This window comes from Panicum hallii, chromosome 4, assembly GCF_002211085.1.
Source record: "Panicum hallii strain FIL2 chromosome 4, PHallii_v3.1, whole genome shotgun sequence".
Taxonomy (NCBI): domain Eukaryota; kingdom Viridiplantae; phylum Streptophyta; class Magnoliopsida; order Poales; family Poaceae; genus Panicum; species Panicum hallii.
In genome coordinates this window covers 52,250,455-52,265,026 of record NC_038045.1, presented here as the reverse complement: position 1 = coordinate 52,265,026, position 14,572 = coordinate 52,250,455, and the positions used below count along the sequence as shown (strand labels likewise).

Below are 14,572 nucleotides of genomic sequence, written 5' to 3'. Positions count from 1 at the left end.
AACTTTACTGTACATGTCCCCTCAATGGGAAAAAATATTGGATTCATCAATTGGTGATTGTCACCAAAAGCAATGATGATGCAAATGCGTCCAGTGTTACTGCCCTTTAAACTGCAGAGTACTGTCCCAATCCAAAACCTATAAGTGTTTTCAAGGATGGAAGTGCTAAGTGGAACAATACTGAGCTCCTAGTGCTTAAAAAGTTTAAAAAAGTAACATATCAAAAGATTCATTCAGGATTAGCCACAGCCAACAAAGTTAAACTGAATGTTGTCATGAATCAGATCATATGCACTATTTCGCATGCATCATATCATGTGCAGTTATGCACTACTTGGATGGGTTGAGATCACCTCACACATGACATTTTCCTCGTAATGATGAGGCAACTATATTGCTATACATTCTAGTTTTTTTTCTCTTGATGTTTTCAGGGAACTCAATTTTCAGATAATGCAAAATCAATTACAGTGAGTCCTAACTTCTTGAACTATTTGCAGCAAGGCAAGCAAGCTCCCACAGCAGAGAAATCAAGAAACTAACTTATTAAGCTGCCACGCGCAGTTACTACAGGCGAACGAGTTTACCTTCAGCAGTCAGTCCGTCGCACTTCCTGCACAAGAAACAATTAGAGCCCTACTCTGCTCTCTGCCAGTTCTGAACAAGAATTAATATTCAACAGTGAGTCATGCAAATACAAATGCTAGCAGTTCAGAAAATCCCTCACCATTGCTGCCAGCACGAGCAATCAGAGGCCTCACTGAGCAAATGAGGACGGCAGATTCACGCCGCCGCGCACACAATTGCTTTGTTTCTTGCAGCTATAGCCTTTGCGCCCAGCACTGGACGGAAGGGAAATCTCCTTCGGACCGGAAGGGGAGGAAGGAGGGGATGGGTTGGGTCTTGATGCTAGCACTGGACGGAAGGTGTGGCAGGCCGTCGGCTCCGGCGAATCGTGGAGAGAGCCCGGGATCAAGAGCTGCCCATATGGAGGCGGATGACCTATTTGTGAATAGTTTCAGGAAACCAGGGGTGTTTTGAAAAAATACTGATTCGCGTTTTTCATGAAACCCCTGATTTGGATGGTAATTAGTAATCGCGATCCGGTTTATATAAATTTGTAGGCCGGCGTCGCCGCGGCCGTCCTCCGGCGACCGCCGTCGTCTCCGACCACCCAGCCGCGGCGCGGAGCCACGACGTGCTCACGAGTGCTGTTACTGGCCACAACCGTCGGCTGAGGCACTGGCTTCCAACTGAGGGCACTCTCGCCTCGAGGTGCGCCGCCGACGCCGCGCCGGACTGGACCAAGAAACCGCGGTCTCCGCGCGACGGGGCCGGACACGGGAAGAGGACGGGAACGTCGTTGTGCAGGACGCCGCTAGGATGGGAGGATGGGCGGCATCCTCAAGGCGACGGAGCCTGCGGTGGCCGGCCGACGGCGCCGACGACCTGATCCCCGTCGATCCCCTCCGACGCCGTGCGAACGCGACACCACCCCGCACGGCGGCGGCTTTTGGTGTGCGTCATCTCCAAGTCCGATGGAACAATCCGTCCAGGAAAAACGCAACCTTGATGCCACCTCTGCAATCTCGCCGAGTCTCAATCGAGAGAGGGTGAAATTGCCATGCATGCCAGCCGCAGCTAGAAGAAGAGAAATGGTTGGTACTCAGAGATGAAGCAAATTTCGGTCGTTCACATCACATGACAGTATCATAAAGCGACATCTTATTAGTCTAGTCTCAGTATCATAAGGCGCATGACAGTAGCCTGAATAGGGTTGGACTGGCCCGTGCTGTGCAGACAAGTAAATTGAGCTAGACTAATAAAGCGCAATATCTTTTTATATGATCTTAGTTGATAGACTGAACAATATAGACTATATATAGACGATAGATACGATAGCTTTATCACCATATTTTCATACAAATTCTCCAATCTAAGTTCTTACGAATTGGCTAAAAATCATTACCATATGATAATAGCAAGAAACACCCATGAAACACCGAGCTTAAACCACTATGGACACAATTGCTCATGCATTTGATTTAAATAGTAAAACCTATTCTATTTAAGTGAAGATGACGCGTTGCTAATTGCTCTGGATTAGAAAATAGGAAAACCATATATTCGGATTCGGTGACACACCCCTTCAGTGGTGGCTAAGGAGGTTCGTCACCACCTTAAGTCTTTAACATAATATGCTAATTGGTGCTTCTAAAAACCTTTACTCTACTAAGATAATTTCTCAAATGTTATTTAAAATGAGATATATATAATTCTTACAAGATAATTTAGAAATCATATAAATCTAGTTACTTTTATAGGTGTTTCTAGATAAAAATTTTTAGACAAATGATATTTTGATATCTACATAATACAATATATAATGAGCTTGGTTATATGGAAGCACTAGTAATTTTTTATACTTTTGTTAGGATAACTATAACGGTATTTATTATTAAATATCTACAAAAGCATACCAACAAACAAATTCTGCTAAAGTTTGGGAGTAACTAAGTGAGCATGATACTATTGAGATAAACATATGATAGATAATTAGAATGATAAATAATTAGAAAAATATATAAAGATCATGACCCAATTATAAAATCTAGCTGCGTGGCCGGGACCGCCGTACAACACGCACCAGCTATCATCCAACGTCCAACCCAACAATGCAAGTCTCTTTTCTTAATATATATAAATTTTGCGTGTGAATTCACATATAATATACAATATGATAAGATAATATTTGGGTTTATTTACACCTAGTAATACGTACATGTACATAATATATGCAGGACTAGAGAGCCATACATATACATATGGTGACATGCAAGTATGTATGTATATGCGTAGACTCATTGAACTATAGTATTACGACAGTAGGTGATCTTCAGAGAACTGATCGGGACAACAAAGAAGGGGAAAAAGAAAGAAAGCGGGGATCTTTCCTGAAAATTAGATGCCATTGGAAATATCTAAACAGCTCATAAACCCCGCAAATAAGAATCCAACTTACCATCAATTAGGTTAAAGATACAGAGCTGTCCACCCATTATTTTTGGCAAAAAAAGTTTGCATACTAGTATACCCCATGTATATATACATTAAAAAAAATAAACTGGAACTCCAATCTCTCCTTGGGACAAAAAACCGGAGTAGCCCACCTCCCTCCTAAACCCACGAAGGCCCGCCGGTCTACCCAAAAGGCCTCTTGGCCGGTCAGCGGGTCAGAGCGTGGGCCAGAGCATGTACGAGCGTACCCAATTTTCAATTCCGTTTGAACCATGGTATTCTTAAGAATTATTTTGACAAAATAAGATCCAATATGATAATGTTCTTATTTAATTTTTGTTTCTCTTTCAAATGCTAATATTTTAAATATGTTGGTCCAACATTTTAATTATGTTACTTCAACAATTTATTTATACTATTTCAACATTACCGATAAATGTTAAACTAATTCACTCGAAATATTGAACCAAATTTAAAGAAATGTTAAATTTAGTATCTGAAAATGTTCAATATAACAGCTTAACAGGACTCATGTTTTCTTTTACAAAAAGTAAAGTAGATGCTACCGGATCTAAGAATGTAATAAGAGAGAGAAAAAATGCTACTATTCCGCAAGTTGACGGGCTCATGGCCCCCGGCACCTACTCCCTCCATCCCAAATAATAAGTATAGTTTAAGAATTTAAAATTTATCCTAAATTAAATGTAGTTCTCACTTTTCAATACAACTCTGTATCTATCTCTCTCCCGCTCTACTTCTCCTTATTCTCATTTCATACGTATTCTCTATCTTTTTACCCCTCCTTAATTACGGTGCCAACTTCTAGAACTGCACTAGTATTACGATACTGCAGGGCCATTTGCTTTTCGTTTTGATAATTGCCATTTGCTAGTGTAGTCCTAGCACGACTGGCAGGCGGCTGAGAAACCAGAGTACCGGACGCATTTGTTTTTGTTTTGCGGACGTTCGTGGGCCGTTTTGGGCCGGTCATATATGTACGGTGGGCTGCTGTTGGATCGCATAAGCTAACTATCTACCAGAAGATATCATCTTCTGGAAAGATGAACGGATGAGATTAAAGCAGGAGAGAGAGCGTTGGTTCACCGTGCGGTAGTTTGTGGAGTGAAGAGTCAGCATAAGATTGGCTTTGGATTTGAAACTTAAGCTTCAATTTTCTTTCAAACTATGAATCGTTTTGGATTCCATTTGAACACGATGCTACTCAGAATTTATACAACACAATCAAATCCAATAGAGATGTTTTTAATATTTTTTTAAAAGATCAACATTCGAAATGTATTGCTTCAACATTTTGACTGTATGTTTCAACATTCTCATATAAGATGTTGAACTAGTTTATTAGGATTATTGAACTAAGTCTGAATAGATGTTGAATCTAGTAACTTAAAACGTTTGCTATATTACTTTGATATTGTAAACCCGTTGGATCACAAATACTCCCTCCATTCTCTTTTGATAGTTCTATTTCACCTTTACGCAATGATCAAACAAAGAAAAACCTTCCTTATTATATAATAAATGCAATACGGTCCTTCAATATTTTAACTGGGAACTGCTCATTACCGGTGCTATTTATTGTCATAGCCCATACTAATAGCAAATAGGACTATCATTTGTGAACATTTAAGTTTTTAAAATAGGACCGTCAAAAAATAATGGAGGAAGTGCTTAACGAAGAAATGAATCATCGACAAATAATTAAAAGAACTAGCCTTGGACCACACATCGGCTGTCTTGTCCTCGTGCGTTGCTTGGTAGCTGTGTCCTGCCTCGCCTTCTGTTGGTCTTGTGCATGTGTTCGGTGATGGACCGATGGCGATTTTGGTGGATGGGCCGCGACGGGCTGTGCGTTGCCGGCGATTCCTATCGCACGGAAGATGCATAGGAGCCCCCCTCTCCCTCTCCCTCTCCCCCTCCCCAGTCCCCAGCCAGGCAACCAAACGCTAGGCCTAGGCGGCGGCGCGGCTAGGCCACCAGTGGGCGGCGGCGAGGGCCCCCGCTCCGCACGAGGCACGACCGCGCCACCCGCTGCGGGCGGCCGGCGGTCCGGCAGGCCGCAGCCCGCAGGCGCGGCTCCGGCGCTCCGCCAGGTGCCAGCGACCAGTGGCGAGCGCCCTGAGCGCAAGGGGCAACCGAGCCCTTAACCATCCAGGTGAGCTGAGGACTGAGAAATTTGTCCATATTTTTTTTGAACGAAAGAAATTTGTCCATATTTTGTGAAAGCTGTCATTGCAACTTACGAAAGTTGTGAAAAATTCAGAGCGATGCAGTGAGAAAAATATTTTGAAACTTGAGTGATTGTAATTTGCAGGTCTGGACCATAAAAAGGAGGAAGAGTGGCAGTGCCACTACTGATTTGAGGTCTTTCTTGGAAAGTTGTCTTGTAATTTGTAAGCCCCCTTATCAATGCCGTTTTCTGTTTTATGATTTTATCCTCTTTTTAATTCAGATGTTCCCACTTTCATATGTTGATCATTTAGTACAACTATTATGTATAAGTTGAACAATTTCAAGTTATGAACAATTTATGTTGTCGGTACTCAATTATGTGCTATCAGTCTGTACTTTAGGCTGTCAAAAAAACAAGATTCTTTTACACCCTTTGAACTCTCGAATACCCACATCCCAAATCCTAGGCCCGCCCCTGCATGGCGCGTTGGTAGGAGTGGAGGGCTGCAGCAGTGGTGGGAGCTGCGCGTTGGCAGCCGGGGCAGCTAGGTCCACTCGGAGATGGATGGATTCGCCGCTGCGATTACCGTCAGCAGCAGGGGCAGGGGCGAAGGCCTTGGTTTGGGCGTGTGGCCACGGCTGGTGAGGTGCCCATCGCTCCAAGGCCCTGGTGCTTTGGCCCAGCTTTGCCTGTACCTAGCGATAGCTAATTTTCAGCTCTGCCAAAGTCAGAGGTAGAATGTGCAGCCATATCCTGTAAAGCATAGGTCAATGTGGAAAGATATACAACACCATCCGAAATTCACTGGAATGCCTGTACTTGAGTTTTAGTTCAATTCTCGAGAAGTTTCTTTCATATTATGTAACTAATTGAGATTATTGTTTTTGTAATTGCAGGATGGCCGAGCAAGGGGGGTCATGTCTGAATGCCTGATGAGGCTAGCAGGCTACTAGCCTCAAAAAAGAACCCGAGCTGCCCAAAACTGTGACTCCCAAAACCCTAGCAACCTCGATTCCTCCCTACCATGGCCATTGCCCCCTACATACTCCGCCTCTCCCCGCTGCCACCGCTCGACGCGCCGCCCCTCCCCCAGCTCCGGCCTCATGTCCGCCGCCGCAGGTCCGCCAAAGTAGCTGCTGCCGGCACCAGCTGGGCTCCCACCACCAGTGAATCCGGCGACGGGGTCGGCGGCTGGTGGGTCCCCGAGCACGAGAAGCCAGTGGAACAGGGGCAGAGAAAGACTGGTAAACTAGTTTCCGGACAAGCAGATGGTGAAGTATTCTGCCTTCAAGCGGGTCTTCTGTTCTAACCGCGGGGATTGTTGTGGATTTGTAGGGTTTGGGAGAGCTGTTGCTGTCGGGCTGGGAGCTTCTGCGGCGATCGCCTTGGCCGGGCTGGCGTGGCAGTCCCCATCGTCCAGGAACTGTGAGTTGAGACCATTCGTGGCCACCACTGCTGATTCCCCTATTTGCGTCCATGTGATCCTGAAATTTCAGCTTAATGTTGTTGCTCTTGCTCATATGCTTCATCTCTAGATTTTCTGAAGTATGCAATACTTTTGCTTGCATTGTGTTGTTTGTCTAACTAAGTAAACTGATGACATTCGATATTACCCAACCCTCTTGCAATGCTAGAATCCATGTTCTATATCTGAAGCAGCTTGAGCTCTGTACATCTCTCATGGTATAATCCTCTTCCTGCTGAATCCTTGTACTGAAAAATAGGTTTACAAGTGTGTAATGGAATCACTAGTTAGATTTGTAGTGGGATACATCTATGACAGAGTAAGAAACATCCGCAGCAGCTGATTCCAAGAGGATATGTGAACAGACTCATGTAAATTATATGATAAGACTATCCACCATGGTTCATATTCCTAGGACAACTTTGGTCATCGGTGTGTCTGGTTTATTTAAGCACACATTCAAAAGCCCAATCCTGCTCTGAAACTCTCAATTAGGTTGATTCAGGACTCCGCAGACTTCAGCGTGTGTGATAAGAAATGTAGGATGTGCATATAGGTGTTAGTGGCGCTGTTCATGGCTCCCAAATGGGAAAAAGATCAATAGGATAGAAAACACAAATACTGTAACTGCCCTTAAATCATTATGTTGGTAAACTCAGCTGGGAAAATAGCCGGAAGGTGATGACTTGTATAAGACAACATACTATATTTGTTTAGATAAAGAGACAATATACTATATAGATAAAGATGATGAGCTGAGATGAGAGGCTGCATTGATTTTTTTGTTCATTGCTTAATGTCAATGGCCATCACGTTAAATAGAAATTAGTCATGAGGGTCCCCTAGCAGATAGCAACTAATAGAGGTAAGATTGGCGGGAACTAGAGGTAACAAACTGAAAACAGCTTGTGCAGATTTCCACTTTGCTGGTGACCGCAAGGCCTTTTGGTTTCATGTAGGCACAATGGACTGCTGGCCCATTCTACAGATACATGCATATTCCTGGCCATAACAAAAAAGCATTGAAGAATTACTCAAATTTGTTCTAGCCACTCATACATGCTACTCTCTTTGGCATTATTGTTGTTCGTAATGTAATGATGGATCTGGTTCTCCTTTTAGTTCTTTTAGGGCTGTTTGGATCTCAAAATCTATCAAAACTTAATTTGGGTGACACCTAAACACTTTGTTGGGAAATCATGGATAAAATTGGAATACCAAAAACTGGTCTAGCTATGTGAAATTGAAACGGATAGCCATTTTTGACAGAGTTTTAAATGCCAGCTTTGGCTGAACAATGTTCACTAACTGCGATCTGAAACAAATAACAAACATGAAATCTGTGTTTATAAATCTAACACAATGCACTCGCTCGATGGAAACTGTTTATTTTTTTAGTAGATTCAGTTTATGCTAAATTAGATTGTTGTCCTCTGATTATGGTGGTAGTTTTTTTTCTTTCTTGTGAATTTACAGTTTTAGAATACTCTGTTTCTATGTCGAAGATATTGAGTTCTATTTGGAAACACTATTGCCAAGTTTTGTGTAAAAAGAGCAAAATGAATGGTGGAATCATGCTAATTTTCAGGTTTACAGCAACTCATAGTTGCCCCATTGCATTATGTTCAAGAGAAATTGTCACCAGAGTCAGCAGAGACACCAAATGAGGATACAAGTGACAGAGAACCTGATGAAGGAGTTTTCAGCACAACACCAGATGAGAAGGCTGAAGCAGTTATTGATGATTCAGTGCAAAATAATACATCTGTTCGCAGCCACTTTTTATTTAGAGCTCCTATAGATCCTGTACATGAGGAGGCTTTCTCTATATTGAAGAAGCTACAGGTACTTTAAATTTTTTTGAGCTATGTCCAACCATGATTTAGCTTGGTAGATCTCAACCTTAAGTGGTATTCTATCTTTGTGGAAGCATTTCAATATGACTTGTTTTGCTCATAAGCCGCTACTCTCTTACATTTTGTATTCCTTAAAAGCTTACCAGTCACTACTGTGGAAACTGTCCTTTTGTTACCTTTTGAATTGGTATTATGTTTGATGTGGAAATTTTTCTTCCCTGTGTCCTCGGATTCTCTAATTCTGACCATTCATCCTTTTTTTTTGTATGACCATTCAGTTTCTTAGACCATTTGTGTGGAATTTCTCACTCGTGATTGCATAAAAGTCAACTAGCACAATTTCTTAAAAGTTGTTTGGACACACAGTGCATGGCTGTTTAAATATCTTAGAAGTGGTATATGCTTATTACTATGTATGCTTGTTTCATTGGTTGTGCTGTTTCCTTTATGTTATGTATGATGTAAGTTCTGCCTGTTGACTTATTATACAATTTTCTTCTGGAAGACCTTTTTGTTAGTTAAGCATTGTTTTAATTATGTTTTGCTCATATACTGTTCCTTCACAGATAATTGAGAAAGATGTTAGCCCCAGTGATTTTTGTACTCGGAGGGAATTTGCAAGATGGTTTGTTAAGTTGTGCTCAAAGTTTGAGAGGTAATGAGACAAGACAGTATTAAAAAAAATCTATAAACCTGTATGGCATTTGATTATTAGCTTCTTGATGATACATTTTTGTAATTTGTAGGAAAAGGATGCAAAGAATTGTTCCTAATAAATTAACTTCTGGCTCAATCCAAAGTGCCTTTGATGATGTAAATGTTGATGACCCTGATTTCTTGTATATCCAATGTAAGTTCCACTGTTTATTGTATGGCATTAAGCCAAGAAAATTATTTTGTCTTAGAGACAAGCTTCACTATTTAGTCATTCCACACTGAATTTGCCGATGTAACATGTAGCGTCGCTTTTACGAAATTATGTATTTCCTTTTCCCTTAGCACTAGCCTCCATTGGAGTTCAGCACTGACACTGTAAAAATCTATTTTTCTGCATCGCTGATGGAAAGCTTTAGGAGAATCTGGTATTGTACCGAGTAGGCTATCAAACTCCTTGGAAACTTCGACAAGTGGTTCTCCTAGTTGTCAGGGAAATTCTTTATTCCTGCCTGAGAGGTACAAGCCTAACATATGGAAAATGATGGTTTTCACTGTTTTTTATAGTTGTAATGTTATTCTCATTTCTATGTTTGTTGTTGTGGTTGTAGTTATCTCTCTCGTTTTGATCTTGTCAACTGGAAAGTGCTTGTGGAACATCCACGTGCATTGGGAATAGACCAAAAGGTAGACATATCTTTTATCTTGTTATTTTTGTGCTGCAGTTTCAGTTAGATGCTTTTCTTTCATTTTTTTTGGTGAATCCTGACTCTGGTTACTGTCCAGATGCTGAATCAAAATGTACGCATTTTGCATGTTCGTGATTGCCCAGATGTGTCCCCATCCATGCTCATAGAGCTGATGGCTGGTGAGAACAACATCATCAGCAAAGTTTTCGGTATGATCTGTTAATATTCTTTTTGGTCTCTTCAGTGGCTTGCAAGACCTTTAATTTGTTTAGGAGTGGTTTTCTGCAACTTACTTGCCAAAGACCATTTTAGCATTTTGATTGATCACTATGGTGATTGGGAACAACTTGTTTTGGCATCTGTTGATGGTGATTTTGAGTTATGTTTCAATTTGCTCACATGTGGAATGGAAATATAAGCTTCTCTATTCGTATTATTTCCTTAAACATTACATTTCATCTCTCTAACTGATTGAATTGTAGTACTGAGAACTTTTTTCTAATATTTACCATTTTATATTGGATTGGGTTTGCCGTCTATGTTTAGGTATTTGCTTCAACATGTAAATGTAACTTGTGCATTTTTCTGCGGGATAGTTATAAAACCATGCTTGCTATTTTTGGTTAGTTTTAATTACTCTTTTGGAAAAAGAATCTTATCTGGCTTGGACATGTATATGAACTTACCTAGTACCAGATCTGTTGCTCATACTGTGTCCTACTGTGCTCTGTCAATTGTGACTCTGATTTGCAATCTACATCAATTGATATTTGAGAAGATCAGCTATTCCCTGTTTCCGTGTGCTATACTAATTTCCTTTACGATCATGGGATACAATAGGAAATACAAGACGCCTTCAACCACTCAAACCTGTAACAAAAGCACAAGTAGCTGCTGCACTGACCAGTGGTAGAATGGAGGAGGCAATTCGGGATGAGTTAAACAGATTAGAAGCAGAAAACCAAGCCCATCTTTCTGCCATAGCTGAAATAATGGAAGAATTAATTAGCAGAGGAGATATACAACAACAATGGGAGGAGAAGATGAAAAAGGAGCAACAACGAGCTTTCAAAGTTGACAAGGATCTTCAACATGTGTTGCATGAGCTTGCAAATGAGAGGACAGGGAGAGAAAGAGAACTAGAAGACTTGTTGAAAGAAAAAGCAGCTTTAGAGTGCCAGAATCAGGAACTCATAAATCTAAGGTCAGAAATTGATGGCATGTATGATAGACTGGCAACTGAGAATGCAAAGGTCATGGCTGATCAGCAGAATTTGGAAAACCTGTTGTCGGATATAACCAGCAAGCATCAAGCTGTCAATGAAGCTAAATCACATCTTGAAGCTGAAAAGGAAGCCCTTACAATGCTAAGGTTTGTCTTCTATACGACCTGTCCTTTTTTGATTATCACATGTTTCAGCACATTTACACTTGTGATGTGGTTATATGTTTCAAACACTTAGGAAACATGCATGAATACTAGGTCAGGGCAGAAAACTGATTTTACATTTGGCCATGCTTGACTGGGTTGTGAACTTGCGACTTCCTTAGAATCAGCTTTTTGCTGCTGCGTTGAGATGCAGCTAGGTTGGAATGCCAAGCTTATAGCTTATTTGCCTGATCAATGGTTATACTGCCAATGAATGCATAACTGTGATATTTAGAAATTTCCCAGTTCTTATTCTTAGGATTCTAATTTTAATTCAAAATTCAATAATAGATAAGCAGGTATACAAAATCTGAAACAAAAATTATAGATATGCTATTTGGATATTGTAATTTATTATTTGAAGCCTACAATTTGAATCCTAGTATTTGTAATATTCATAACTTGTCTATTTGTTTTCAGGATTTCAGATATTTTAAATTCAGTTTTTGAAAACTTGAAATATAATACAAACCTTTGGTACATATTTTAAAATCAAAATTAAGTCCAATTCAGATGGTAAAAGTTAAACAAACACACCTAACTTTATGCGGCTAAATTCGTTCATCTACATATGTGATACTAAAGGATATAAGGGTTGCATAATGCACTTTTAATGCGGAAAATAATACACCTAGCACCAACACCAGTATTCTTGAAGGATTGCTCAACATAATCATGGCCCTCAGTGCCATTGATTTTATCTAAAATGTGTTCTCGCTTCTGTGTACCAACTATACAACATTTATTTAGCCTTGGTAGCATGGAGCATTTAAGTTCAAACTAACATAACTGGCACCCTTGGTTCTCTTGTGGTAAAAGGAAACTGATACTGATTTGTGTCAGGACTTGGGTGGAGGAGGAAGGAGCAAAAGTTCATGAACAAGCTGAGACACTCAAGAAAGCTGTACGAAGATGGCGAGTCCCAGTAGATTGACCCCTGCAAGCTAACTAGGCATTGCATCGTTAAAGACTTCTCAAAAATTTTGGAGCTCTTTGGTTTCAGCGCATCTGCTGTCTGATCTGGATAATTCTCAGTGGTGCTGAATGGTCGACACCTCTTGTTCTCTGAAATCCTCATTTTCCATTGGTGCTTCCTACTGACGTACTGCTGAGATCGTCATTTTCCTTTGGTGTTTCCTACTTGCTGCTGTAATTCGAGTTTCGTGTAGACCTGGTTCTTTTTATCTTTCCGCAGGCAAATGTAGATATTTTGTTGCCTTGATGTTGTGGTGCTCAAGTCTCAGTTGGATCATGATTGCACTGTGTGTATACTTTTGTCTGGAAACAGTCCCACTCTGTTCCGACTTGGCATTACTTCACATTTTGTGCTACAATCTGAACTATAAACTATGACATGGTAGCAGGCTCTGCAAGGGACCTAAGTAGCAACGGCGCAAGGGTAATTCAACGGGTTAGCAGGTTTGGTAGTCCAACATTTGTTCATTGCATTGCCTAGCTCCTGGTTTCTTTGCCCAATATAATAACAACAGCGAAACAAATCTTACAAGGTGGAGTAGATGTTACCTATGGAGTTGATGAAGCCCAGAATATTAGGTAAAGTGAAATGCTGGATCGCTGGATAAACGAACTTTCAGTTGATTAGATCCTTCGTGGTGAAACCTGCTTACCTAGGGTTTTGAGTCCTCGACTTAAATGGATGTTCGTATTTTTTTAATTTATTTCAGAAATTAACAATGCTATTCTTTTAATTATAGGCTACGTGCCTACATCTATATATAGTGGCTTGTTGATCTCAAGATCTTCTGGCTCGATCGCTCGGGTATGAGTATACGTGCATGTATCATAGTGTTAAGTGTGAGCAGTAGGATAAAAATTATTTATACGTAAATTCTAAATCGAGAGGGCTCTCAATTTAGTCCTATCGCGAGAGCCCTCCCAAATCGTGGCATAACCTCATCAGTGTAACGCTTGCAGCATGTAACGCCTTTATATCTGGTTCTGTTGAGGAGCTGTGCTCTGATGCTGATGCTTCAGGTAGCCATCTATTTTCTACCGAATAGAACACTAATCATGCTTCCCTGTTTTACTGGTACTAACTTCAGTTTTAGTAGTTTCCATTTTTTTTGCAGTCTATTCAAAATGTTTTCTTTGTGAAATGGTAGGTCCGGAATCATTATTTTCCTCCATGGATTTTATATTGTTACATGAACAAAAGCCTATATTAGGAAGAAGTTAAAAGGAAATCCTTTAGTTTATACCACCATAATGTTTAGAACTGCATATATGTTATGTGGTTCTAGACTTTGATATACCTCACCAATCTGTTAACCTATTTATTGTTTCGAACTTTGGTGTGCCACTGGAATTTGCACACGCCAAACCTGGCCAACTTTTCTGGACAATTAATTGTTACATCATTCATTACTCTACCTTGCTATTTGGCCACTTGGTAATTTTGCAAATGTTCTTGTAGCCTTTATTTTGTCATACTCCTAATCTGTTTATGATCATTTTTGGCAGTAAAATTCAGATTCCGAAATTATCAGCACGGCTTTCACCCGTAGTTAAAAATAAGGGCCTGTTTGGATCAGGGGACTAAACTTTAGTCCTCATCACATCGAATGTTTGGGCACCAATTAGAAGTATTAAATATAGTTGTCGGAGGAATTCTCCAGCCGGGTGGCGGAAAGCACCCGCCTAATCCTAGTTAAGGATGGGTTTGGAGGGGACTCAGGAGCGCTCGATCGGTGGACAGATGAACGCAGGAAGGACACGCAGATTTAGAGTGGTTCGGGCCGCCGCAGCGTAATACCCTACGTCCACTTTGGTGTTGTATTGGCTGCGTGAGCCTGAATGGAAAACAGCCTAAGCTTGCGTGTGCGCAACCTGGAACTTGGAACGTCTAGTGTGAGTGTTTTTTTATCTTTGTGTTCTAACGAGTGCATTCTCCCTTTTATAGTCCAAGGGGAGTGCTTACACTGAGCGGGACCCCGACATGTGGGTCCGGCCAACAGGAGCTTGTTCTACGAGAGATATGGAGGTCATCTCCTCGAGCTCCTCTCCGTAGTCCTCTCGATCGGGAAGTTGATGTGCGTATCCACAGTCGGGATACGGCCGTGTACAGCCTTGTCTTGTACAGTGTTCGGTGTCAGCGTTGCCCAACAGTGTAGCCGTGCTGTCATTGTTGGGATGGAACCTCCAGTCAGGGGGTGAGCCAGCGCTGGCTCGTACCATGCGCACTGTTACAGCGCAAGGCTTAGCACGCCTATTACAGACCATCATCACGCGCGCAGCACCGTGACGGGACTG

At 41.3% G+C, this 14,572-nt stretch overlaps 1 protein-coding gene across 3 annotated transcripts; it reads left to right on the top strand.

The window, feature by feature from the left end:
* Positions 1-4,841: 4,841 nt before the first annotated feature.
* Positions 4,842-12,623, top strand: LOC112889284. 3 transcript variants are annotated; one of them, XM_025955840.1, is made up of 12 exons: positions 4,842-5,191; positions 5,351-5,429; positions 6,106-6,453; positions 6,545-6,634; positions 8,263-8,519; positions 9,097-9,185; positions 9,277-9,380; positions 9,598-9,703; positions 9,796-9,871; positions 9,971-10,052; positions 10,714-11,245; positions 12,146-12,623. In XM_025955840.1, the coding sequence occupies exons 3-12, from the start codon at positions 6,234-6,236 to the stop codon at positions 12,234-12,236; spliced, it is 1,647 nt and encodes a 548-aa protein (XP_025811625.1). In that variant the 5' UTR covers positions 4,842-5,191; positions 5,351-5,429; positions 6,106-6,233; the 3' UTR covers positions 12,237-12,623. The 3 variants fall into 3 exon arrangements, with proteins under 3 accessions (XP_025811625.1, XP_025811623.1, XP_025811624.1); XM_025955838.1 differs by having other exon boundaries at positions 4,850-5,191; positions 9,971-10,082; XM_025955839.1 differs by lacking the exons at positions 4,842-5,191; positions 5,351-5,429 and adding an exon at positions 5,839-5,855 and having other exon boundaries at positions 9,971-10,082.
* The last annotated feature ends 1,949 nt before the right edge of the window (positions 12,624-14,572 follow it).